General features: G+C 41.5%; 1 protein-coding gene across 1 annotated transcript in view; it reads right to left on the bottom strand.

The window, feature by feature from the left end:
* Positions 1 to 24,872, bottom strand: part of plxnb1b (plexin b1b) — a 154,875-nt gene that overhangs the window by 46,958 nt on the left and 83,045 nt on the right. The window contains exons 5-9 of the mRNA XM_079265954.1: positions 13,718 to 13,900; positions 4,729 to 4,857; positions 4,350 to 4,450; positions 3,180 to 3,312; positions 1,021 to 1,177 (exon numbers count right to left, since the gene is read on the bottom strand). Coding sequence (XP_079122080.1) covers positions 1,021 to 1,177; positions 3,180 to 3,312; positions 4,350 to 4,450; positions 4,729 to 4,857; positions 13,718 to 13,900 — 703 coding nt within the window. The remainder of the gene's footprint in view (positions 1 to 1,020; positions 1,178 to 3,179; positions 3,313 to 4,349; positions 4,451 to 4,728; positions 4,858 to 13,717; positions 13,901 to 24,872) is intronic.

The following is a 24,872-nucleotide window of genomic DNA, read 5'->3' as shown; positions in this document are numbered from 1 at the left end:
TTACATAAAAACGTTGTGCCAGAATAAACAGCCTTTTTCGACCATTTGAAGATTTGTGCATAGCGCAGACATTGCACACTTTTGTTAACGGAGCCCAAGAGTCCATTTTAGTTATTGTTTTAGCTGCATAGTTTTATTTTATCTATATGTTTTATTTTTTATATATATATTTTAAAATAACATTCAGACAATATAATTCATCTCACTTTTCCCTGGGACAATATATCGTCCAGCCTACCCAGAGTTAAAAAATGTGTTTTTGCATCAGTTCAAATGAGAAGCATTGTTAAAAATGCAGCAGTCAGGCGAGAATTTGATCTCCAACTTTAAAGCAACAGTTGCCCTTTTTTGTTATAAAGTAAGCACTGGCACTAACCCTCAGATAGATCCTTAAATGCAGCCTGTGTGTCCATATCTCAGTAAACCCCCCCCCCCCCAGGCTGATTCTTCCTGAGCCCCGCACCCTGAGAACTACAACAAGCTGCAAGTTTCAGGAATGCTGGCATGGGAACCTGTGTGTGTGCGTGCGTGCGAGAGAGAGAGAGACACAACAAACACACAAATCATGTGAATGTTATGGTGAGGGTGACCTCTGTAGAGGGTTCAGTTTTTATTAACAAGCCCCTTAAATCTTCTTTTATCATTGACTTATAACAACAGCAGCTCTTAGCTCACTGAACAATCACACAAACTAGGGAAAACCAAAGCACATATCGAGCATAGAATCCCTCGATGAAATACATTTATTGGGAGTTGTATGCTTTAAATGACAGATTACTCCCTGCTATGTAAGATGGTTTTAGGGGAAATGGATTGGGTTAGCCTACATTCATGGACGCAGGGATTGAACTGCATACGTGTGTAGTCTGCCTGGGCACGCAAACATGCACAAAAATAATCTCATAACAGAATGCAGCCAAATCCTCCTGTCACAAAGTTGAAAAGTTCAAACCGGTAATTAAACTTCAGTTTTGTTCCAGAAACAAAGACCGTTCAGATCTGCGGTTGAGGAGCACTCACCCTGTCCCGGAGGCACCGCGGGTACTCGGCTGGTGTCGGGAGAATGGCAGGTGACCCCGGTTTCGGTGACAGCGGCAGGACTGTGACTATCCTGGAAGAAGCAGGAGTAGGAATCGCCTTTCTCCAACACTGGAAGTCCAGCGACTGACAGAGACACCTGGCGAAAGCCAAAAAAACAAACACAGATTCAAACTCCTATTAGATCACTTCAGACAGCGCTACTGTACATGTGTGAGACTTCAAAACCCTCATCAGATCCATGTTTGTTTTAGAACCACATCTAAACCACATTTATACATGTAGAAATGGAGCTCATAAGATCATCTCTGATCAAGGCAGCAGTAGATCAGCAATTTCTTTGTTCCACCAGATAAAATTACTGTTTTTTTCCGATGGAGCCTGGTGGCTTCGGCGACAATATAGATTACGGCTTTAGTTCCCCGTCTGGAGCATAAACTGTTAGTTATTAATATAGTTATCGGACAGAAACCTCTGCATTACTGAGGCCACACCTGTGCCATTACAGAGGACACTGAAGGTCATGGTGACTGATTCATCGGATCTGGACACATGTAAATGTCAATGTGAAGTCATTTGATTTGAAAACTGAAATGGATTCCCTTGCTGCAGGAGCATGAATCATACTTTATTTATTATTATATCGGAACTCTTCTTTCTATTTTGGCCCCACCGTCCCTCCTCAGTCATGTAGTGTTTGTGTTAGCGTCTACAGCTCCAAGATATCATATGTCAATCAGAGTGTGCAGCAAACATATTCTGTCCAAATATCAGTTCTAGGATAACTATATTGTTGTAAGTTAAGCTAAAGCATTAAATGCACTTGTTTTTGTATAATGCCTTTCTAATCTTCCAACAACTCAAAGCGCTCTACACAACATCTCATTCACCCAATCACACCCACGCATACACTGATGGGAGGGGCCACCTGCCCAACACGACTAACACCACAGGCACAGCCTTCGACAGCAATCGGGCATTGTGTCTTGCCGGTCTAAGGAATATTGAGAAATTTTCATCACGATTTCCAAAAGCTCAAGCTGTCATTAAATTGCTCGACTTGTCCAACAAACAAACCCAAGACCCAAAGATATTCAAGCTGTTATCTCATGAGACACAGAAAAGCAGAAATGTCAGATGGTGGCGGTATAACCATGAATGTTACGTTTTGGTCTAACTATTGAACTATAATTTTCAGAAAAAATCTGTTACTCCACTGCTCCCCCAACACACTTGTCACCAAAATCTCCAAACATCACTGGATCAAGCCAGCAAAAGTTTCAGAGTTTTCATTCTCCATACAGTCTTGCTATAGCTGGCCTCCAAAGTTTGCTCAAATGCGGTGGGCATTCTGCTTAGCAGATAAGCAGTCGGCTCCTAAAGGGCACTGCACCAGCATCATGACGCTGCTTTTAATGGCCCACATCATTTCTGCCATGCCATAATAAATATGACTAGATTTACCTCTTGATTTGGTACTTGATCTGTTTGTCCAGTTTTGTGTTGAACCTCTTTTCTACACGTTAGTACTTGTACTTGTATCAGTGCATCTCTAACATTTACAATTCCAGGGAAATATGCATGTGATCCCAACTGGTCTACCTCACACCCACCCATTGTACTTAGACTTAAAGGACGAAATGTTCTTGTCTCCCATGATGCAACACTGTCTTTGTGTATTGTACAAATGTTTTTGCCTCTGCTGCTATCCACAGGCACCATCTTCTACACAGATGACAGATGCTGTAACTTCTCTCCAGCACCAGGACATGACAGGGCTCTGAACACTATCTTCTCACTCCCACACACACAGTATCCCTAGCCAGCGCACAGTTGATCTTCCGGCAGATAAGGGACTCTTGGATGACTTACGGCGAGGTGATATGTGGGTGTACGGTGTTTTGGTATGTGAGGAGACTGTTATCATTGGGGTGGGGGTGGGGGGGGTATTGCAAGATATTCTTGGAAAAGGCCTGTAGGTGCTTGAGGTGGACGTTTTATTAGCAGAAACCAGAAAGGATGCTTTTGCTCATCCTCCCTTAGATCCTTTGCAGATGTATGTACGGGCCGGCAGATGTACGTCTGGAGTTTGGTTTTGCTCCGTCGCTGCTCGGGTTTGTGTCACTGTGCTGCAGACTCACCATCCTGCTCTCCTTCCTGCTGACGTTGGAGGGGTTGAGGTCCTGGACGGCCAGACACTGCTGCTCCATGTCGAAGCTCCACAGCCACTGACCCGGCTGCTTCCCACGAGAACACTCCGACTGCAACACACACCTGCGAGGGAAAGCACGCACTGACATCATCGTCACTGTGTGTTGTGATTTTAAGTTATAAAACCATTTACACTTGAAGCATGGAAATGACCTTCGGTGTATACTGCAAATCCATAAATCATACTGTGATTGTAATACTGCACAATAACTCCTTCCTGGACTGTTACCATGTTATTTTGTGATTGGCAGAGGGGTCTGGTTTCTGCTTCTAAAACTATCTAATAAAAGTAGTGTGTGACAAGTTGAGAAAAATTTACTTGAACTAGGAAACAGATTCCAAACAACGAAACTTTACAAATGGGACTGTTATGAAGGCACGAAGAACATGACGATGGAGTGAGGATGGTAAGAGAGGAGCAGAGAGAAAAACATCCAGGTGAGAGGGAGGGTGAGGCGGAGAGGGGAGGAGACACAGATGGGAGGGAGAGGAAGATTTCTTTCGTCAGACTCAAACGCAACCCCACTGGAGCACACTCAAACATGACTTGGCAAAAACACTTTGAAAACTAACAAGCGTGCCAGCAGCTGATACAACACTACATATCAGCACTCCACTTTTTATTTCAGTAATATTCATAATATTCAAGAAGGAACATTTCACAGCAACGTGAGAATGTATTTTACATTTTACAATTCAGTCAATAGTGTTTATAATAAATCTGTGAATGTCAAACTTTTGATAACAATATGATTTTTCCTCCTAGAAATAAAAACATCATCAGCAATAGGAGCGTAAACTTTAAATAGGAAACTTTAGAGAGACGTTGCAGCGTAAGTGGCATAACACGCTTTTCGACTTCTTCTACTGTTGCGCTACGTCTTAGCAATTAGCATTATCTGTAATTATTATTTGTAGCAATGGTGGCTGCTGTTCAGGTGAGGTTACATAGACTGGAGTCTACAAAGGTTTAGTATTATTCAGAGATGTTTTCTGAGACTGTTTTCTGAAGTCAGAAATTAGAATTCTGTTGTAATTCAATTCAATTTCAGCCACACATTATATGATGCTAGATTAGGACTTTAGGTGGTTTATCTCACCTTCCCTCCAGGACACACCAGCCACAGTAGGGGTCGTGGGCCAGCAGGCAGGAGTGGCAGTCTGGGTGCTGCTGGCATTCAGCCACGGGCCTCTTCTGCAGCTGGAACCAGGAAAACACAATCATGATCAGTCGTGCTCACTAAGCTCCAGGAAATCTGATTAAAAAGAATGGGTGGCCCACTTTTTCCAGTGGAACAATGCATAATGAAAATATGGTCATTAGAATAATCCTAACTACAGGCTGCTATTTGGGGCAGAAACAAGAGAGTCTGAATTATTTCCCTTTAGCTGTACAACTACATGACAGGAAGGATGCGTTGAGAAAACAAAGCATGAAATGAGGCTATAAGAGTGCAAATTATCTGCGTGTGCTTATACCATGTTATGAGTCATGATGAAGAGATGTTCCTCTTTCTGGTCCAGGATGAGGTCCGAACTAATGGCTGTGTTCTGCTGAATGGACATGACGGAGTACTCCTCCACTTCGCCGTTTGGCCCCAGGAACACCTGAGGAAATGTGCACACACAGATGAATGTTGGGGTTATGTAAGGATTTAATAGACATACAAATATGCACTGAGCTGCAATGCAAAATGTGACCCTGTGAAATGGCGCAAATTTTTGAAAAATGGATGTTGCGATCGGTTGTTTTGTCCAAAGTTTGAGAGAAATGGGAAGAAGAAGAAGTTAAATGCCCAACTTTAGCTGAAACAAACATGCGTACAGCTTATAACAACAGACAGTTTAGGTCTCTAAAGCTAATTTCCCTGATTATAACAACTGTATGGGGAGTGAATCTTTTTGCAACTCAACCATTTAAATTACATTAAGCTTAGAGCTATGCATAATTAAGGGTGTGGCTGCTAGGAGTGTCAAGTGGGTGCTAGGTGGCTAGCCGCTAGCTCGGCCGTGGTTGTGGTGTTGGTGCCTTTTGGAGAATGTCTCATGCAGCTATGAGACAAATCACATGGCTTGCTGTGCAGTTCATTGTACTAACAGACTGTTCAAGAAGTCTGTGCTATTATTTATATGTCAGCACTAATTCAAGCCAGCAGATATCGGTGTCTGTGCTCACCATATCTGATTCGTTAGCTTAGCTCGGTGTACTAAAAGACTCTCTTAGGGGTCGGCCCTTGTTTTGTTTCCCAGTAAGTACAGAACAAACAAGCCTGTTTCTTGCTTGTCAAAATTAGCATGCCATCACAGTTGACGTGAATTATGTCTGCACATTGCTAATCAAGCTAGCGCTAGCTGGACTTTGCTTTGTTATGCTAACGTTACCTAGCCCCTCATTTTTCCATAGCTCCACGCTCTCATCCAAATAGGTTCACTTCTGGCTCCAAAAAAATCAACCAAGATGGCGACGGCCAAGGTGCCAAAATCCAGGCTTCATAACGGCATTCCACAAACCAATAGGTAACGTCACGGTGACGACATCCACTTTTATATACTCTACGGTGCTAGCACACAGTTGTATTTTGACATAACCACAAAAATAAAAAGGAAATGAAGTGTTAAAAAGAAATGCAACCAGATTAGAAATTCTGCATTATAGTACAAAGAGACAAATCCAAATAGTCAGAGCCCAGAAACAACCAGACAACATCAGGAGGCCTCCATGATTGTGCTGCCTGTTAAAATTGCGGAGCTGCTGTAATGTGGGTTAATACGGGAGGGCAGCCTGGCCAACTGTTTCACATCAGCCCTTTGATGTTATTTACAGGAGCCTGAACATCAGCTTCATTACATCTGATGTCATTGGTGAGATCCTCCACTGTGAGGAGAACTCTGCTGGAAGAAAGACACAATCACCCTAATGGGAAGATCCAGCACAGGTCAGGATTCCTCCTGCCCTGTGAGTTCAGGTTTCACAGGATATCAGTGTGTGTGTGTGTGTGTGTGTGTGTGTGTGTGTGTGTGTGTGTGTGTGTGTGTGTGTGTGTGTGGTAGTTGACAATGGAGGCTGTGATTAATATGATATGGGGATGCGGGCCAGGATGATGCCAGCCTAATCCAAGTCCTCCAGGTATGTGGAGGATTTGAGTTTAGCTTTGACACTCTTTGATCCCACAGCTCCTCAAAGACAGACTGTCCATGCTTTGATATATGTGCATTCATATTCCAGCAAATTAGTGAAACCACACAACAGATGACTAAATGACATTCCTTTCTTTGAACAAGTGAAAGAGGAGTGGAAGGGACACAAAATTCTACAAATTCAAGGTTTTTCGAGGGCAGGGTAAAATTTGAGCCAAACACAAAATATGTAAAATAAGATGTAAAACATAAAGACTGTCAAGAGAGGAGTGGGAAATGTAAGACAGAGTTGAACTGGAAGCTATATACCAGCCGGTCAGAAACACGTCTTCATGCAACCGTTTATAAGACTGGTGAGGTTTCAGGAATTAGACTTCCCCGAATGTCATACTGGCTCCTGTGTCTTGAACTCCATCTTAATTCCATTCAGCCCTCCAGTTATTCCAAGCAGCTAACTGCAATTAGCCAATCACTTTGCACCATGATTACCTGCCAGAGACTGGAGGTCAACAACACTTGGAGAGGGTCGAAGATTAGATTGTGTTTCAAGCAACAGGAAAATATAAGGGAACGTGATATGAACTTAGTGAAGAGCTTTGAATCAGTAAAAACAGCAAATTGATCCCTTCAGGGCCAGTATGACCAACAATTAGGCTACAGAAACTTATTTGATTGTACACATGGGCATGTGAGCAGACACAGCGTGTTCAGACACAACATGGCGTGTTCAGACACAACATGACGTGTTCAGACACAGCACGACGTGTTCAGACACAACATGAGGCTTGATTCACGAGAATGGGACGGACGTATGGTCAAAGTGACCGTGACCTGTGATCAACAAAATCTGATCAGTTCATCCTTGACTTGGCCGTGGACTTTTGTTCCAAATTTTCTGAAATTTCCTTTATTTGTTCCTGAGATGTGTTCATGAGAATGGACCGGATGGATGGACAACCCAAAAATAAAAGGCCTCGGGCACAGCTGTTGTCGGTGTGGAGGCGACTGGAGGGAAATGTCTAAAACAACCAGAGTTTCTGATGAGTTTTCGAGCTGCCACGCAAATGCACTGATACACTTCCAATCCCACAATTGGTGTGCGGCAAACAGACAGATGGACTGGCAGGTTGACAGATGAAGGAGATGCGACTCTGGCTAGCTTACAGCTCACATGTGCACAGCTAGTACATTGTTGGTTTTCAATCACTCAACACAGAGTGCACAAGTGATCCGGCGGCCATCTCCGTACAAATGACACGCTTTGCCTTCTGTCCGAACATACCTTTATTAGGGGTGTAACGATACGCGTATTCGTATTGAACCGTTCGGTACGAGGCTCACGGTTCGGTATGCATGACGAACCGAACAATACGTTTGAATTAAAACAAAAAAAAAAGATTTTCTTCTTTTAAAAAAAACAAAACGATTTTCTTCTTTTTAAAAAAAAAAACCCTTTATTTAACCAGGTAGTCCCATTGAGATTAAAAATCTCTTTTGCAAGATGTAAGTAACAATACAAGATGTAAGCAAGATGTAAGTAACAACACTACATAACATTAAGGAGCAGTTTTTGTTTTTTATGCTTATGTGTTGCTAAGAAGACACCCCAGAAGATGGGTCACTCAGGTATAGTTCCATCATTGTTCAAAGTCAAAGAATAACTTTATGATGTTAGTTGAAATGAATAAATATATTTTAAAATCAAGTACATTTCTCTGGCATTTATAGTTTTCTACTGTACCGAAACGTACCGAACCGTAGCTCCACTGTATCGTACCGAACCCAACCGTGAATTTTGTGAACTGTTACACCCCTAACCTTTATACAAGACGTAAACATTGACATATTTAAATAATAACAAAGGTTTATTTATCTTTTGGTCACTTTAATTTTGACAGCCACTAGATGGCATAGACTGACTGTAAATTAATGACGAAATGAATGAATGAATGAATGAATGAATGAAAGAAAGACAACTGAGGAATAACAACTTTGTTCCTATAATATTTACTCCTCCACACAAGGAAAGAAAAAAAGAAAAAGCTTTATGAAAATGTTTGCTCACTTTGTTCTCTCTGCCCGACCACACCAGATTCTAGCGGTCATACTTCTTTCACACAGAGTACAGCAGGTGAACAGGGTGCTGCCACAGTTTCAATTGAAATGTTCTCTGTTGGTGGCTGCAGTGACTGACAATGCATCCATTAATGACAGTGACACTGTCTGCTGTTCTGACCAGTAACTCGCCATCATTCTGAATGAGTCGCTCTGTTGGAAAGCGCACGTGTCTGCCAGTCAGCGGTGACAGCGCACAACTGGAGCACGTAGCTCCTTTTTGTGGTCGCAGTGATGTGCGGCGCGCTGTTGAGCTGGCTCTGGCTCTGTGTGACGTAACTGTGCAGAAATACGTTAATGGCTGTCATTGTGCCACTTCTGCATGTGCAGGGGGGGCCTCGGCCTCAACCACAAGCCACACAAAGAGCCGACTGTGTGTGGATCTGTAAACTCCTGATATCAAGGGGCCTCGCAAAACCTCCCTGCTCCAATGACCTTCTAGCCTAGTCCACTTATTACAAATCAACATAAAAACATCAAATGTATTCTGTGATCAACAAGTCCAACCCTGGTGTGATACATTGCTCAGCTCACGTTCTCTATTCAATCTCCCCTTTTACTTTTCTTCCACATCAGGACATTCCTTGTGTCTCCTTGCGTCTGGAGGAGCTTCACTCTGACCGCCGTCTGAACCCACAGAGACGCTGCCATACATGACCCTATCGTGACCATACACACACACCTTGGGAATCAAACTGACAGCCTCGCAGAGGACAACGTCACTTCAGAGGAGCTTCACATGATCCAGCCATGGAGCTGAGCGCTCACAGGCTGCTCACTGTGACTGAAAGTTTCGGACATTTCTAGTGAGTGGGACCCCGGAGTCAGCAGGGGCATCCCCTTTAAAGCAGAATGAGCTTCTGTTATTCTAAGACAAGTTAGAATTTACTACTTCCAGTCCTCCGTACTGGTGCTAAGCTACAGAATGCACAAGCACGAAATGCACAAGCACGGCCGAGCTAGCGGCTAGCCACTAAATGTGAATACTGTCCACTCTCTTGGCATAATTGTTGGAATGCTGTTAAGCATTCCAACTATTGTTCTTCGAATCTTTATTCAACTTCTTCTATTTCGTCCGTCGCACCGCTTCTCCTTCATTTTTTAAGCTACAGAAACCGTTCAACTATTAAAATATTCAGCTCTTTCACCAGAGGTCTGCTATGACTTTTCATATTTCTAACCTTTAAACTTTTTGAATTATTAAGCTTTTTATTTTCAATGGGATCTCTATGGAGAATATTTTCAAATGGCTTCAGGCACACAGGTGTTCGCGATTGAGCCAATTAGTGATGTTGATAAACACAGACTCACTGACACACGCGCACATACACTCCTCTCCCTCTCTCTCTCTCTGTGTCTCTCTCATACAGTCATTCAGTATTCAGTAATACTACTACAGCTGTTAGTACGACTGCTACTCGTACTACTACTGCTTCTTCTTCTACTGCCATTACTATTATTACTACTACTACTACTACTTCTACTACTACTACTGTTATATTAAATACTACGACCAATACTACAGCTATTACTATGACTGCTGATACTACGTCTTCTACTACTTCTTCTAATTACTAATACTTCTACTGCTAATAATACTTCTACTACAACTAGAAATATCACTACTGCTACTACGAGCACTTATTCTAATGCTACTAATCCTTCTACTCATAATACTTCTACTACAACTTCTACTACTACAAATATCACCACTGATGAAATGTGTTTCTCACAACTACTACTGCTGCTAATATTTCTAGTATTACTACTACTACTACTACTACTTCAACTTTTGCTGTTGCTACTATTACTACTACTGCTACTATTACTACTACTGCTACTGCTACCATAAATATTATTACTACCACTACTGCTATTACTACCACTACCACTACTATTATTACTTATACCACAACTGCTAATACTGCTATTCCTGCTACTACCAGTACTAATAACCAGTACTAATACTACTACAGCTATTAGTATGACTGCTACTAGTACTACTACTACTGCTACTTCAAAAACTGACTTTACTATTACTACGACTACTTATTATACTACTACTACTGTTATATTAAATACTACGACCACTACTACAGCTATTACTACGACTACTGATACTACTACTTCTACTACTTCTTCTAATTACTAATACTTCGACTACAACTTCTACTGCTACTACAACAAATATCACTACCGCTGGAATTCTTTTAAGCAACAGAAACCGTTCAGCTCTTTCAGGAGAGGGGTGACATGACTTCATATTTGTAATCTTTCAACTTTTTGAATTATTAAGCTTTTTGCAATTTTTAAAAAATCTATAAAATCTATTTTCAGCAATGTTTTTGAGATTCATTTCAGCTTTCAGCATTCCAACGCCTTTCCAGCAGGAAATGCATTTTCTAGTTGGACTTATTGTCCGGTTTTATTTAACCTTAAATCCTCTGGTTTAACAGGCTATTTAGCTTAGCTATTTAACACCCGGAGCTATCTCAACCGTCTGCACGACTCTACCGAATGCCTGTTATTCTCATTCTAATAATCACCCACACAATTCCTTTATTCACTCAACGCAAAGGCCCGGGGAGTCAGTTCCCAAGAACCGGAGCCCAGGAGCTAACGGTTTTCGGGGCTAACTGCCATACTATACTGCTATTCCTGCTACTACCAGTACTAATAACCAGTACTAATACTACTACAGCTATTAGTACGACTGCTGATACTACTACTTCTACTACTTCTTCTAATTACAAATACTTCGACGACAACTTCTACTACTACTGCTACTACAAATATCACTACTGCTACAACTAGTACTTATTCAAATGCTACTCATACTTATACTGCGAATAATACTTCTACTACTACTACAACAAATATCACTACTGCTGGAATTCTTTTAAGCTACAGAAACCGTTCGAATATCAAAATGTTCAGCTCTTTCAGGAGAGGGGTGACATAACTTCATATTTGTAACCTTTAAACTTTTTGAATTATTAAGCTTTTTATTTTTTCAATAGGATCTCTATGGAGAATATTTTCAAATGGCTTCAGGCACACAGGTGTTTGCGATTGAGCCAATTAGTGATGTTGATAAACTCACAGACACACGCGCACATACACTCCTCTCCCTCTATCTCTCTGTGTCTCTCATACAGTCATTCAGGTCTTAGGGATCTTTAGAGGTCTTTCCCCCCTCCTCCACCCCCCCCCCACACACATGCCATTTTAAAATAAAAGCCCCACAGAATGAATCCTAACTGAAATGCTTGTGATGAGCCTGTCATTTAATAACCGGTTTGTGTTTATCTAACATTATGATTCTGTCTCCTCTCCCCTTCTCCCCCACACCCCATTTCAAAATAAAAGCCCCAGAGAGTGAATTCTAACTGAACTGCTTGTGATGAAGCCTGTCATTTAATAACCTCTGTTTATGTGTCAAACATGATCATTATGTCTCCTCTTCCCCTCCCTCCCCCACCCAGTCCCACCCTTTCAAAATAAAAGCCTCATGGATTAACTGTATTTAAACATTTCGCTCAAAATTAGGCTTTTTTGTTGAAATAATGAATGCTCTTACTAATACTGCGACAACTACGACTACTGCTAATATTTATAGTATTACCACTACTACTACAACTTTCGCTGTTGCTACTATTACTACTACTGCTACTGCTATTACTGCTGCCATAAATATTATTACTACCACTACTGCTATTACTACCACTACTATTATTACTGATACCACAACTGCTAATACTGCTATTCCTGCTACTACCAGTACTAATAACCAGTACTAATACTACTACAGCTATTAGTACGACTGCTGATACTACTACTTCTTCTAATTACAAATACTTCGACCATAACTTCTACTACTACTGCTACTACAAATATCACTGCTGCTACAACTAGTACTTATTCAAATGCTACTCATACTTATACTGCGAATAATACTTCTACTACTACTACAACAAATATCACGACTGCTGGAATTCTTTTAAGCTACAGAAACCGTTCGAATATCAAAATGTTCAGCTCTTTCAGGAGAGGGGTGATATAACTTCATATTTGTAATCTTTTTGGATTATTCAGCTTTTTGCAATTTTTTTAAAATTGGATATCTATTTTCAGCAATGTTTTTGAGATTCATTTCAGCTTTCAGCATTCCAACGCATTTTCAGCAGGAAATGCATTTTCTAGTTTGGGTTGGTGTCAAAACAAAAACTGAATCTGATGAGTTTAAAAAAGTTGTATTGGATGAACATTAGATGGAACTACGTGTACCAAAAAAAACATCTCAAAGAGAAATGTAGACAAAAATGTACCGTAATACATTTATACATTTATATTAGTGCTGGGCAAGTTAACACGTTATTAAATCATATCTAGTGAGTCACAATGAGAATTACTAATCTAAAAAAATAGTAACAGCCAAGGCTGGATTACCAACCAGGCAAAGTGGGCAACTGCCAACTGAAGGGAAAAAGGGGCCCACAGCTCCTCTCTTCCCTTGAGCCAATTAACAGGTTCATCAGGCCATGGTAACAGAAATAGTTTGGAAACAGTCAAGACAAACTTGATAACAGAATAATAAATAACAGTGTTCGAATCTAACTTCAACTACTTTCCCTTTTTCTACAAGCAGGTACCTTATGACTCATCAATCTATGAGCCAGATGTTTTCAAATCTTTTTAATGGCTATGAGTCACCAGAGGCACTGATCTACCCGGCACACACAGATGTTTTGAGATCTATGTTCTCATCATTTGAGTTCGTACAAAGGGAAAATCAAGGTTGAAACATAAGTAAAGATGCAGCAGGACTCCTGAGATTATTTCTGGAGTGCTGAGATCAGCCTGCCTGCCTCTTCACACCGAGACTATTTTAGACCTCCACTGGTTGGCACATGAACAGAGAGCGAGCGGCCGGCCTCTGGAGGTGAACAGAGAAGAGTGTCTGCTGGGGTGACTACCATGTCTGTGCAGGGACAGGTATTACAGTCAAACACCCAACAAATGTTACCCAAATAGGGCCTGAACTCAAAATGATGACACAAGTTGCAGAGTGTGCCAGACTATTACTTCATATTTCCAGCAATAACAGCAGAATATCTGCAAAATAACAGTAAGGGCATATTCAAAGTACACCTTTTTTTTGTGTGTGTGTGTGTGTGTGTCCGTGCACAGCTTAAAATCTGTGACCTCACGCTACCTTGTGCAGGTTCCCCTTGGAGTCTCCCAGGAAGGCGATGGTGTGTCCCCGCCTCACGCTGACGGCCACGGCGGTGAGACGGGCGGACGGGCTGTCCAATATGGTCTCCATCTCCACGGCCATCCTGCTGGCCATCGGGCTGGGGGTGTGGTCAGAGCCACAGGGGTACGCATTCAGAGTGTTCTACAGCGGGAACACGGCAGAGCAAAATCATGTCAGGTGACCTGGAGATTAGACAACACACATCATATGTGCTTGTGTTGTGCAAAAAGGAGGCCATCAAGGGATATGTTATATGTCACCAAAAATAAAACAGCTGTGTTCCTATTGCGGTCAGTAAAATCCCAGCAGAATTTATTGTGGAGTGGTTTGGGAACAAACTCACTGGATTCCAGCGACTTCAACACTCGCTGCTTGAAAAGCCTACAATTTATTTTTGCTTCCATAGTTTGGCAGTAGGGAGTCTTTGCTCTGGCGGCGGGGTTGTTCTTCGTTCGGGGCAATTTATTTTTTCCACAACAGCGTTTGAAAGCGGGGTCGCTGCTTCATGATCGGTCATCTCGACAATGGGAAGCAAAGGCAATGAACCTGAGAGCTCTGGCTGTTGAAGGCTCCTTGTTTTGATGGATTACATGTGGTTGGCTGGTTGGTGCGATGTTATGAATGGATTCCTTATTTGGCCTGCTCTTGAGAAACAGAGACCGCTGATATGCAGCACAAAACTGTCCAACAGGAAGCTTGGTGCAATAACATAGCTGTCCGAGTAGCTTCATGTATTGATGAAGTTTAGACGGCCAGTGTAGTGTAGGCTGGCAGTTAGCCCCGAAAACCGTTAGCTCCTGGGCTCCGGTTCTTGGGAACTGACTCGCCGGGCCTTTGCGTTGAGTGAATAAAGGAATTGTGTGGGTGATTATTAGAATGAGAATAACAGGCATTCGGTAGAGTCGTGCAGACGGTTGAGATAGCTCCGGGTGTTAAATAGCTAAGCTAAATAGCCTGTTAAACCAGAGGATTTAAGGTTAAATAAAACCGGACAATAAGTCCAACTAGAAAATGCATTTCCTGCTGGAAAGGCGTTGGAATGCTGAAAGCTGAAATGAATCTCAAAAACATTGCTGAAAATAGATTTTATAGATTTTTTAAAAATTGCAAAAAGCTTAATAATTCAAAAAGTTGAAAGATTACAAATATGAAGTCATGTCACCCCTCTCCTGAAAGAGCTGAACGGTTTATGTTGCTTAAAAGAATTCCAGCGGTAGTGATATTTGTTGTAGTAGCAGTAGAAGTTGTAGTCGAAGTATTAGTAATTAGAAGAAGTAGTAGAAGTAGTAGTATCAGTAGTCGTAGTAATAGCTGTAGTAGTGGTCGTAGTATTTAATATAACAGTAGTAGTAGTATAATAAGTAGTCGTAGTAATAGTAAAGTCAGTTTTTGAAGTAGCAGTAGTAGTAGTACTAGTAGCAGTCATACTAATAGCTGTAGTAGTATTAGTACTGGTTATTAGTACTGGTAGTAGCAGGAATAGCAGTATTAGCAGTTGTGGTATAAGTAATAATAGTAGTGGTAGTGGTAGTAATAGCAGTAGTGGTAGTAATAATATTTATGGTAGCAGTAGCAGTAGTAGTAATAGTAGCAACAGCAAAAGTTGAAGTAGTAGTAATACTAGAAATATTAGCAGCAGTAGTAGTTGTGAGAAAAAAATTTCATCAGTGGTGATATTTGTAGTAGTAGAAGTTGTAGTAGAAGTATTATGAGTAGAAGGATTAGTAGCATTAGAATAAGTGCTCGTAGTAGCAGTAGTGATATTTCTAGTTGTAGTAGAAGTATTATTAGCAGTAGAAGTATTAGTAATTAGAAGAAGTAGTAGAAGACGTAGTATCAGCAGTCATAGTAATAGCTGTAGTATTGGTCGTAGTATTTAATATAACAGTAGTAGTAGTAGAAGTAGTAGTAGTAGTAGTAATAATAGTAATGGCAGTAGAAGAAGAAGCAGTAGTAGTACGAGTAGCAGTCGTACTAACAGCTGTAGTAGTATTACTACTTTTAGTAGCATGAATAGCAGTAGCAGTAGCAGTTGTCGTATAAGTAGTAGTGGTAGAAATAGCAGTAGTGGTAGAAGAAGTAGTAGTCGTAGTAGTAATAGTAATGGCAGTAGAAGAAGTAGCAGTAGTAGTACAAGTAGCAGTCGTACTATAGCTGTAGTAGTATTACTACTTGTAGTAGCATGAATAGCAGTAGTAGTAGCAGCAAGTGTCGTATAAGTAATAGTAGTAGTGGTAGTAATAGCAGTCGTGGTAGTAATAATATTGATGGTAGCAGTAAAAGCAGTAGTAGTAATAGTAGCAACAGCAAAAGTCATAGTAGTAGTAGCAGTAGTAGTAATACTATATTAGCAGCAGCAGTAGTAGTTGTCGCAGTATTAGTAAGAGCATTCATTTTTTTAACAAAAAAAGTCTAATTTTGAGCTTGTTTGAATACAAATAATCCATGGGGCTTTTATTTTGAAAGGGTGGTGCTGGGTGGGGGGGAGAGAGGGAGAGGAGACATAATCATTATGTCTGACACATAAACAGAGGTTATTAAATGCCTGGCTTCATCACAAGCATTTCAATTAGAATTCACTCTTTGGGGCTTTTATTTTGAAATGGGGTGTGTGTGTGGGGGGGGGGGTCCTCTAAAAGTCTCTAAGACCTGAATGACTGTATGAGAGAGAGACATAGACAGGGAGAGAGAGAGAAGAAAGAATTTGTGAGAGAGAGAGAAGAAAGAATTTGTGTGAGAGAGAGAAGAAATAATTTGTGAGAGAGAGAGAAGAAAGAATTTGTGAGAGAGATAGAGAAGAAAGAATTTGTGAGAGAGAGAGAGAGAGAGAGGGAAGAAAGAATTTGTGAGAGAGAAGAAAGAATTTGTGAGAGAGAGAGAGAAGAAAGAATTTGTGAGAGAGAGAGAGAGAAGAAAGAATTTGTGAGAGAGAGAGAGAGAGAGAGAGAGAGAGAGAGAGAGAGAGAGAGAGAAGAAAGAATTTGTGAGAGAGAGAGAGAGAGAGAAGAAAGAATTTGTGTGAGAGAGAGAGAGAAGAAAGAATTTGTGTGTGAGAGAGAGAAGAAAGAATTTGTGAGAGAGAGAGAAGAAAGAATTTGTGAGAGAGAGAGAGAAGAAAGAATTTGTGACAGAGAGAGAGAGAAGAAAGAATTTGTGTGAGAGAGCGAGAAGAAAGAATTTGTGAGAGAGAGAGAAGAAAGAATTTGTGACAGAGAGAGAGAGAGAGAGAGAGAGAAGAAAGAATTTGTGAGAGAGAGAGAGAGAGAGAGAGAGAGAGAGAGAGAGAGAGAGAGAGAGAGAGAGAGAGAGAGAGAGAGAGAGAGAGAGAAGAAAGAATTTGTGTGAGAGAGAGAGAGAAGAAAGAATTTGTGTGTGAGAGAGAGAAGAAAGAATTTGTGAGAGAGAGAGAAGAAAGAATTTGTGAGAGAGAGAGAGAAGAAAGAATTTGTGACAGAGAGAGAGAGAAGAAAGAATTTGTGTGAGAGAGAGAGAAGAAAGAATTTGTGAGAGAGAGAGAGAAGAAAGAATTTGTGAGAGAGAGAGAGAGAGAGAGAGAGAGAAGAAAGAATTTGTGAGAGAGAGAGAGAAGAAAGAATTTGTGTGAGAGAGAGAGAAGAAAGAATTTGTGAGAGAGAGAGAGGCAGAGAGAGAGAGAGCGAGAGACGCTCTGATATCTCTGGCAAACTTTCTCATTTGGAGATTGTCCGATGTTTTATCTTTTACAGCTTACATGACTATTGTCCTGCTCTGCCATATCTTTCCTCACCTCTCCCTCTTGTGTAAAGAGGGAGAGGTGAGGAAAGGTGTACAAGTGTTTAGGTGTGTGTAAATGTCACTCGAATCAGGAAACTTATCAGAATACTCATGTCTGATTGGCCGAGATGCAACACGTAACAGCTACAACAAATCATGTGTGTGCGGCTTTTATTTTAAAATAGGGTGGGTGGGTGTGTGTGAGAGAGAGGGAGAGGAGTGTATGTGCGCCTGAGTCTGTGTGTTTATCAACATCACTAATTGGCTCAATTGCGAACACCTGTGTGCCTGAAGCCATTTGAAAATATTCTCCATAGAGATCCTATTGAAAATAAAAAGCTTAATAATTCAAAAAGTTTAAAGGTTAGAAATATAAAAAGTCATAGCACCCCTCTGGTGAAAGAGCTGAACATTTTAATAGTTGAACGGTTTCTGTAGCTTAAAAAATGAAGAAGAAGAAGCGTTGCGACGAAATGGGGGGGGAAGAAATAGAGGAATAAAGAAACAGGATAACAATAGTTGGAATGCTTAACAGCATTCCAACAATAACCGGTGGATTGTGAGAGGGGACAAAGGGCATACGAGTGGAATTAAAGTGTGGGATTTTGGTGAAACGTGCGGGTGGGTATTTTTTGTTAGAAACTACGCTTCGTCGTTAGCATAGCCGTTAGCATGGATGCTGGCAAAGACTAAAGGTCAACAGGAAGTTGGGTTGTGTAGAAAAAAACGTAGAAGAAAAAACGCCAGAAAGCAACTCAACCAACTAGCGGCCAGGAGTAACTGCTCGATAATAACAAACCTAGTGTTTCGAATCTGTAATTACATTCGTACTAAAACAGTCTGACATCTGGTGGCTTAGAGAGGCAATCACAGCATAGTTTTATAATATTACAAGAGGTACGCCACCCAGTGGATTAACAGATAAATTACAACAATAGAGTTTTTTTTAGAGATGTGCATTGTCTTTGAGTAAGCCTACATTCTGACTTTAGTTTTAATTAAGCATTTTAACTTTAGTTGTTGACTTTGGTTTTAATTCAGCACTCTAACGAACATTAATGGTTTCAGTTGTGCTTCTTCAATCCATTTTAATTGTTAATTGTTGGAATGCTGTTAAGCATTCCAACAATCCCCCGTTTCGTCGCAACGCTTCTTCTTCATTTTTTAAGCTACAGAAACCGTTCAACTATCAAAATGTTCAGCTCCTTCAGCTCATGTCTGCTATTACTTTTTCTATTTCTAACCTTTAAACTTTTTGAATTATTAAGCTTTTTGCAACTTTTTTTTGAATGGGTTTCTATGGAGAAGATTTTCAAATCCTTCAAAACTTCAAAAAAAAAACTTCTTCAACTTTCAAATCCTTCAACTTCCTCATACTTTCAGCGACAGACACCATTTCAACTTTCAAATGTTGAGAAAACCCTCAACTATTGCCAACATGATTCAGCTTTTTGATATCTTTTAAACTTTTTGAACTGCAGCAATTTAACTTTTATGATTTTTCAGCCCTTTTCTGACTTTATAATGGGTGTGTATTGCGCAGCTTAGAGTGCGTGATGTCACCCCTAGAGTGAAGAGCAGCTTGAGATTCTTGTGAAAAAAACATTTGTATTTTGCCACTGTGTCCACAATCTTCACTCTTCATGCATAATTTCTGGATGTACAAGTAGCTAATATTGTCCTTGTCGTAGAAAAATGTGGAATCCCACAGATTTCCACATTTGACACAGAAGCCGTTAATTGAGAGGAAAACCAACTTTCTGCTCCATAGAGACCAATGTTAAATTTTGCTTCAAAAACATCTTCCACAGAACACGGTACCCCATTTCTAGATCGCCAGTTAAGCCACATTTTTTACACTACAGACACAATTTTTACAGGATCTGTTCTTCAACTCATTCTTCCCCTCAATTATTAATATCGGAGCAATAGGAGCTACGGTTATGGGAGTTTTGATGATTTGTTTGAGAGGTGTTTCCCTGTTTTATCTCCATGAAATGGCTTCAGGCACACAGGTGTTTGCGATTCAGCAAATTAGTGATGTTGATAAACACACAGACTCACAGACACACGCGCACATACACTCCTCTCCCTCTCTGTGTCTCTCATACAGTCATTCAGGTCTTAGGGATCTTTAGAGGTCTTTCCCCTCTCCTTCCCCCCCCCCCCCCCACACACACACACACACACGCCATTTTAAAATAAAAGCCCCACAGAATGAATCCTAACTGAAATGCTTGTGATAAGCCTGTCATTTAATAACCGGTTTGTGTTTATCGAACATTATGATTCTGTCTCCTCTCCCCTTCTCCCCCACACCCCACACCCCATTTCAAAATAAAAGCCCCAGAGAGTGAATTCTAACTGAACTGCTTGTGATGAAGCCTGTCACTTAATAACCTCTGTTTATGTGTCAAACATGATGATTATGTCTCCTCTCCCCCTCCCTCCCCCACCCAGTCCCACCCAATAAAAGCCTCATGGATTAACTGTATTTAAACGTTTCGCTCAAAATTAGGCTTTTTTGTTGAAATAATGAATGCTCTTACTAATACTGCGACAACTACTACTACTGCTAATATTTCTAGTATTACCACTACTACTACAACTTTTGCTGTTGCTACTATTACTACTACTGCTACTGCTATTACTGCTACCATAAATATTATTACTACCACTACTGCTATTACTACCACTACTATTATTACTGATACCACAACTGCTAATACTGCTATTCCTGCTACTACCAGTACTAATAACCAGTACTAATACTACTACAGCTATTAGTACGACTGCTGATACTACTACTTCTACTACTTCTTCTAATTACAAATACTTTGACGACAACTTCTACTACTACTGCTACTACAAATATCACTACTGCTACAACTAGTACTTATTCAAATGCTACTCATACTTATACTTCTACTACAACTTCTACTACTACTACAACAAATATCACTACTGCTGGAATTCTTTTAAGCTACAGAAACCGTTCGAATATCAAAATGTTCAGCTCTTTCAGGAGAGGGGTGACATAACTTCATATTTGTAATCTTTCAACTTTTTGAATTATTCAGCTTTTTGCAATTTTTTTTATTTAATCTATTTCCAGCAATGTTTTTGAGATTCATTTCAGCTTTCAGCATTCCAACGCATTTTCAGCAGGAAATGCATTTTCTAGTTATTAATTATTATTATTTTTTTTTCCGATTTTAAACCTTTTGAATTCTGATTTGGAATTTGATTTTAATCTTGATTTTGATTCAGATTTGGATGTTGAGTTTGATTTAAGTTCTAACTTCAATTTTGGTTCAAGATTTCTTAACATATCCAGTTTTGACTAATTTTGGTACATTTGCGTATTTTACACAGTTCCGAAGAATCGATTTTGACACGGACAGCGCTAAAATAGTTGAGAGATCGTTGACCTCTCATACACTACAGAAGTATGCTCACATTTACTGCTGAACTTTGGGCAGTTTTGTGTTTGTTTTAATCAAGGTGCGTGGTCTAGTGAATCCAGATCTGGGAAGTGGAGCAGTGGATCCCAGTTTTGGAGTCAATGACCGCACACAATGCAACACAGAGGGTGAGTTGACTTTGACTTCATTAGGTGACAAGCATGTACATTTAACACACACATTAGAAACTAGACAAACACCCACATAACACATGATTGAAGGGTTTAGGAAATTACACCAAGTCACGTTAACTATTATGGTAAAATGTTTAGAAGGTCACATGCAGGCTGATTCACTTCACTGCACAGCACATTTAGTGCATTTATTGGACAACATATACTGCTGCTGTCTCTGTCCCCCCACGATACGAGGTACGAGGCCCAGGCTACAGAATGGTCGTGCTAAATACTCAGGAGATGCTGGGAAGAGCCAGACAAAGAAAGAATGGAAGATCAAACGGGGCCCAAAGAGAGGGGAAAGGAATGGGAGAAGATGAAAAAATATCTGAAGAAGTGGCAGAGGAACGGGTGGTTTCCAACAGTGACGGCCCCCACTGCTGAACACAGATGCAGTGTGGAGAGAAGCTGCAAAGGCGAAGAACAACGCCGCTGCAGATCATGTGGGAGCCAGTCGCTTGAACAGATTCGGTCATTCGGTCAAGAGCCCTCATCATGGAAGACAAGAGGTGCTCAGATACCAAGCGTCTGCTAACTTACTGGAAGGCTGTCGACCCGACAACCCCTCCAGATGCTGTGGGACTGCCTGAGGTCCTGAAAGAGACAGTCTTCAAAACCACCACTCCCAGACCTGACAACCCTGTCTACACACCAGTATACCCGTCAGTGCTGACAGAAGCACACGGGCAGACTAAGCTTCCCTCACCTCCCCCGCAGTATGACGGGAAGAAGCCACCATTAGCCCAGACCCAACAGTACCCCCTGCTGGTAAAATCCAACGGACACGCTGAGTTTGGGCCATGGGGACATCGAGACATGGACTCACTGGAAAAGGCGCTGCCACCGCTGGCAGGAGGAGCCAATCCGTGGATCCGTCCCTTTGAAAAACAGCGGATGAATTGGCATTGGGAGACATACGAGCCATGATAATCACATGATGATAAGCACAGAAGGAACAGCCCAATTGAATATTTTGGAGGTAAGTACAGGAACGACCAACAGGGGGGATGAAACCTCATTTGACAGCTTTCGAGGAGTTTTCTGGACAGCAATGCGGAGCATTTGGGCCACAAAACCAAATATGAACTCCCTTTCTGGACTGAAGATAAAACCAGAAGAAGAAACCCATCAGTATCTGAAAAGAGCTGAAGAAGAGTGGCATATGGCCACAGGGGGGAGACATGACAGCAATGAAGCCACCACTGTAGTATGGCGACACAGTGTGCAGAAGGGCCTGCCCCTACCAGTACAGACAGCGCTGGGAGGAGTAGTAGGCTTGAGCAACATGAAAGATGCCATGTGGAGGGAACACCTAACTCACTACAGCCATTTGACATCTAACTGAGGAGACAAGAGGACAGGAAGATCTGGAGAGAATGACACGGCGGCTGCTGAAACTTCAAATAGCGGCGGCCGACAGAGAAATAAGTAGAAAACATCTGGCCAAGAATCAGATGGCCGTAGCCGAGGCTCAGGCCTCACAACAGCCCCAAAATCCAGCAGGACTGGCCCCTACAGTGGTGTCCTACCAGCCTCCACCATATTACAGAGGCAGAGGACGTGCACGAACATCCAACAGAGGAAGAGGTAACTACAGAGGGGTCTATGGAAGACCTGTAGGTAGAGGAGTGTGCTATGTATGCGGGAGTGAGAGTCATTGGGCAAGAGATTGCTCACAGAAAGCAGGAAGATCGTTCAGTGCGCCACCACATCAGCAGTACCCAAGACCAGGTCCATCTGGACCTCCTCTCATGAGACCCCAACATCAACAGATGCCCATGCTGCCACCAGGATCATGGGGAGGTTCATTGTATAGCCAAGATACATAGATGATTGCCACGTGATCTCTTACAGCAGGGATATCGTGGCGAAGGGGGGATATTATGGTAATGTATAAAACATTTTTGTAGATCCACATTTAGAACAGTTTTCAGGATAGCTGCTACTCACATTTTTTGAGATTTAATAACGTCATGATAAACCACAACTTTTGTATTGAAATACAGCAAAATCCAAGTCTTCTAAGTCAGTGATAGGTCCTAGCCTAGACTTGCTAACTCTAGAAATTGAGGAATATACAAGAGCGCTAACTAACATGAGTCGAGTTTTGTTTTCTCAGGTGACAAATGCAGAAGCAGCAGCTGACGAAAGGAAGCAGGCTCCTGTTGTGTCACCAGGCAGTTTGGTGTGGATAAAAGTCCACAAGCGTAAGTGGAGTGAACCAAGGTGGACCGGTCCATGGGAAGTAGTATTGGCAACCTCACATGCAGTAAAGGTAAAAGGTAAAACGGGAGCTACTTGGCACCACCTCACTCACTGTGCAGCAGCTCAGGTAACGAATAAGACACTCGCAGAGACAGGATTGAACATAAAACAGGCAAAATTTGAAGCTGAAGTTACCCCAAAAGAGGGGTTAGACCAGGGGTCTCAAACTCATTTTCACTCCGGGCCACATCAGCATCACGATCGGTCTCAAAGGGCCGGTTGTAAATGTAAGACTGTGTAAATGTAACTACTCCTAACATATTGGTAAATAACTGTCTCTGCATTTGATTATTGTTTATTCAAGTGTAAAAATATTGTACATGCAGTTATATAAATGTAAACATATATTTAAGCACATTTCTGTCATTATAACTTAAATCCTTTTAATTTAGGGTTAAGAAACCCACATTACTCTATCAAAGATCAAACTATTAAAGAAAATAGCAAAGACAAATATCAAACACAAGTTATTACAATAACTTTGTTCAAAGCTTAAAATCCTTTCAAGGGTGCGTTTGCACAATCCGACATGAAGTATTTCATGTGTTTTTAAAGCCACGTTTGAAGTAGTCTTCAATGTTCTCACAATACATTTTCATTTCAAATGTACAGTAACCAGCCAAAGAGCTGCTTCTGTGTTTAAGTATCTCATCATTATGTCTTTCTATCATAGTTTTGACTTTCTATCTCGGAATTATAATAATAATAATAATAATAACTTTAATTTATATAGCGCCTTTCAGGGGACCCAAGGCCGCTTTACAAGAGTAACAAAAACAGTTTAGACAAACAGTCAGAAAAACAAAACAAGTAAACTAGGGGCCGAAAGCCTTGGCGAACAGATGGGACTTGAGGGCCCTTTTGAAGGCGTCCAGAGTGGAGATGTTGCGGATCACCGCAGGGAGAGAGTTCCAGAGGGTGGGGGCTGCCACACTGAAAGCTCTGTCCCCGAAGGTTCGCAGTTTGGTGCGGGCGGTGGTAAGCAGGCCAGAGTCTGAAGACCGCAGGTTCCGGGGAGGGGCATGTGGGCGGAGGAGGTCCGATAGGTACTGGGGGGCATGGGCATGGAGGGACTTGTAGGTGAGGAGGATGATCTTGTATGAGATGCGGGACTTGACCGGGAGCCAGTGGAGGTTGATGAGGGTGGGGGTGATGTGCTGCCAGGGCTTTGTGTGCGTGAGAACCCTGGCGGCAGAGTTTTGTACATACTGGAGCCTGTCCAGGGTTTTGTTGGGTACCCCGAACAGGACACCATTGCAGTAGTCCAAGCGGGAGGTGACAAATGCATGGACCAGGGTTTCAGCAACAGACTCCGAGAGTGACGGTCAGAGTCTGGCAATGTTCCTGAGATGGAAAAAGGCAGTTTTGGTGACGGACTTGATGTGGGACTCGAAGGAAAGGGTGGAGTCCAGGATGACACCCAGGTTGCGGACTTCAGGAGATGGGGAGATGGAG

This window comes from Melanostigma gelatinosum (assembly GCF_949748355.1).
Source record: "Melanostigma gelatinosum genome assembly, chromosome: 3".
Taxonomy (NCBI): Eukaryota; Metazoa; Chordata; class Actinopteri; order Perciformes; family Zoarcidae; genus Melanostigma; species Melanostigma gelatinosum.
This window is presented reverse-complemented; position numbering and strand designations above follow the sequence as displayed.